The following is a 3856-nucleotide window of genomic DNA, read 5'->3' on the forward strand; positions in this document are numbered from 1 at the left end:
ATTCTTGCAATGTAATAAAAATATATAATTTGTGCCTCTTGAATGCACCTGAGCTTGAGATAGATATGCTTACTTCGTTAATTCTATGAATCATCCTGGCAAACCCAAAAAAGAAAAAAAAAGCTTGTAAAGAGGTGGCCAGATACTAATGCAGACTCCATGAGGGCCCAAATATCACTTCAACCTGTTGAGGCCCCCAACAACAAGTCGGTCCACGCAATCAATCAATGTCTCTCTCCCTTCACCGGATCATTTGCCAAGCCCAAGCAAACAACTCGTCCAACAACGAAACAAATATTAGAAAATAAACCATGGCCTAGTAGAGGAAGATAATTCTTTACAATGGAATCAATTAAAATTCAAATTTTTATTAGGACAGTTGCCCGTATTTAGCACCGTCAATGCCATGTGCCTAATTAAAAATAAAATATTAGAAAACAAGTCAAATGTATGAAAGTTAAAGTTTTTACATCTTTTTTCCTTTTCACTTGGCTACTAAAGATTCTTATTAAAGAGTAAATGTGCACGTAAGATTTATCCATCAAAGTTTAGACAATTTAATGTTTTTCTCCAATTTTTTTGACCAGCTAATTTTTTTCTCCAATTAATTAATTGTTGTTAAAAAAGAAATAAAGGCACAGCTTTTAAGCCATGACGCAAGGTGGCAAGGTACCGTGTTATTTGCATTAAATCAAAGGAAAATGAGAATGAAGCACTGAGCGGGGTGAAGGGAGCATGGAACGAGGAATCAAAGGAGGAAGATGGCGACCGTGGAGCGTGGAAAAAAGGAGGAATGATGAAGGCAGCGATCATGTTGAAAAAGGAGCTTCATCGTCTTAATTACTCATACCGGGCAGCCATGAAAGCTAATCACACCACCCACCGACTCCCCCGGGTCCCGCCTCTGCTAAAAGCTTCTCCTCAAAGCTTCTTTCCTACTTCGATCCTCCCATCACCCCATTTCCCGATCTCCTCTCACTCCCTCCTCTCCTCACCAAATCATGCCCATTGCCAGCTCCAACCACCACCTACCGCCGCCTTCTCCCATCCCCAGGGCCAGAGGCTCTCGCTCCGCCGCCAATGACCGCCTCAGCGGCTACCTCGACAAGACGCCCCATTGTCCGGAGCTGACCCTCCCGGCGTCTCACTTCCCGGCAATCTCGCACATGCTGGTGCCGGCGGAGATAGAGTACCGATCGCTGTCAGCCAGGATGGATGCGGTGGTGAGATCGGCCAAGGAGTTCGGTGCATTCAGGATAAGAGGTCACGGGATAACGGTGCGGGAATTGGGGAAAATGGAGGAAGAAGCCCAAGACGCGGCTGCTTGGAATGCCGGGGATGTCATCCCCTGCGTTCGTTGTCGCAAGGGTACATTGCAGTTCATCGCTTCCAAGTCTTTCGGCCTTCATTCCTATCCCAACTTTTGGTAACCTCCACAATTATTTTCCCACCTATAAGCTTCACTTTATTTACATTACAGTCTGTGTAATTATCTATCTTATCAACAATTTTTCCCAAGCTAAATTTGGATTTTTTTCTTCCTTTAAATGACTTTAGTTTTAAGAAAATTAAACAAGATTTGTAGAGTGTGAACATTTTTCCTTTGGTAGAATTTGAAATTTGAATCGTTACTTCATTCTTCTATAATCTTCAGCAAACAATTGAAACTTCTCCTGTAATCTTCTATAATATTCAATTTTAACTATCAATGTGTCATTGTGTGAAGCTAGCGGCAAGGTTCATAACTGTAAACAATAAAGTTCATCGTTTTTTTGTTTTGCGCATATTAATGCACGCACGGACCACTCTAGCTGACGATACAAAATAGCAGTTCCTAGCACGTCATTGTGTGGGCTGAGCGTAAAACCTTTGGACTTGGATGGTCAGTGAGACACAGGCCGGAGCTGAATTAAACTCTGGATCCCTAGCCCACAGACACCACGTACCAAATTGTAGGCTCAATACACACACACATATATATTCAAATTTCTTAGCTTCCACAGTCTTTGCATAGTTGGATTATTGAACAACAAATGGGCACATGCTTCAGGCTTCAGCTGTGTGGTGGCTTTTGTACCTTTAGGATTTACAGAGTATTGTGACCTCATAACGTAGTAGAAAGTAATACTACCTCCGGTCCTTAATATAAGACCCCGTTTGACTTTTTGTTTGGTCCTAATTATAAGACCCCAATCCATTTTGTCTATCATATTTATGCATTTTTTCCAAGATAGTCCTTCTAATAATGATAGTTCTAGCCAATATACTTAATTAGTAAGGATATTTTAGGAATGACAACACTTATTTATTACAAATAATTAACTTAACTTACTTCCTTAATCTCTTCAAATTAGTCAACTGGGTCTTATAATTAGGACCGGAGGTAGTACCAGTTAAGAATCTAACTAACAATCTAAAACTGTGTAATATGTGGGCTAGAAAGTGTCTCAGATGAAATTATTTGAGCCCCCCACTCCACTCTGAGAAGCTGTCTGACATCAATCCAACTGACATGATTAATGAAGAGAAGATTCTTAAACTATGACGTTACATATGTGTATATGTAGTAGCTAACGTGTAGTTCCTTGTGCATGATATATAAACGGAGGATTTCTATGGGGAGAGTGGCAAGTAGACTGGATAGCATAGTGGAGCAAGTGAGTGGGGCTCTAAAAGAGTTGGAGCAGCGGATTCAAGACACAGAGTCGGTGATTAGCTTGTGCAGGCATCCCCATGGCGACGTGGATGAAACAGACGAGAGATGGTGCGATTATGCTCTTCGTTTCTACCTTCCCTTGCAGCAATGTATATTCTATATTCAATCCGGACGAGGTCCCTTATCATTTGATGCCGGTCCTGACACTATCGTCGTCACCGTTGGCAAACAACTCCAGGTTACTTCCATTTCCTTTATATATATTTCAACTCCCCCAAATGAATAAGCTAAGCCCGCATTAATACTGAATAAACCTTGATCGAAGAACCAAAGGCTATGTATACAATTAACCAAAGATGTTGCGTTGTGGATTTGCAGGAGTGGAGCCACGGGGGATTTAAGAGTGTTGCAGCTGAAATGATATTCATGTCAGGTTTCCAGAGTAAGCAGGCCTCTCTATCCGTAGAGCTTAAGTTGTTCCGCAGCTTGAAGACTTCTCACAAGATACTCTCCTTATCTGATCAGATCCTAATTCTACTAGCCCTTACATTTTTATGCAATTTCTTGTCACTTCTCTTTTCTTATTGATTCCCCATATTTGACAAGTGGTTGCATCTTAGGGTTTGTCTGGTCATGGTTAAGCCCCTCAGTCCGACACCAGTTTTGCTCCTTCCGATTCATTTTCTAAAAGCCATTGTGATGTACAGTTGAAGTGTGAATTGTAAAGGTTGCGGGATTTGATTAAATTACAAGCTATAACTTGATTTCTGATCGAGTGGGAAACAAGCAGAGTCATTTGTTTTATGCACAAGTCTGGTTTAATGTGAGAATGATCACGTATTTATTGACACACCGTCACCATGATATATTGAGTATTATTAATATAATGATTGAATGATTAATTTTATTGTTGCCCCGCACGCTCTAAGGGATTTTCTTTCTTTGAGATAAGATCAATATTTTGATGCTATTCTAAGTGTGTTAATGCTATGTCGTCAGACAAATCTATACATTAACTAGTGCTAATTATATAATTTTCTTAGTTCTTAATTTGATTTTTGATTTTCTATATCCATATAAAAATGATGATCATTAATGCTCTGTCCCTGTAATGACTGAAGGTGTAGAGGAGAAAAGGGTAGATTTCTTTTTTCTTTTTTTTTTGTGGGTTTGTTTGTTGCAGGGCCTCATGCCTCTTTC

At 40.3% G+C, this 3856-nt stretch overlaps 1 protein-coding gene across 1 annotated transcript; it reads left to right on the plus strand.

Annotated features, from left to right (window-relative positions):
- Positions 1-738: 738 nt before the first annotated feature.
- On the plus strand, positions 739-3560 carry LOC114722724 (uncharacterized). The gene is made up of 3 exons (XM_028908820.1): positions 739-1426; positions 2609-2894; positions 3035-3560. Exons 1-3 carry the CDS (start codon positions 1002-1004, stop codon positions 3242-3244), a joined length of 921 nt encoding a protein of 306 aa, XP_028764653.1. The 5' UTR covers positions 739-1001; the 3' UTR covers positions 3245-3560.
- Positions 3561-3856: the final 296 nt, after the last annotated feature.

The sequence above is a fragment of the Neltuma alba genome, unplaced genomic scaffold (assembly GCF_004799145.2).
Source record: "Neltuma alba isolate B1F8T4 unplaced genomic scaffold, ASM479914v2 tig00012108_pilon, whole genome shotgun sequence".
NCBI classification, from domain to species: Eukaryota; Viridiplantae; Streptophyta; class Magnoliopsida; order Fabales; family Fabaceae; genus Neltuma; species Neltuma alba.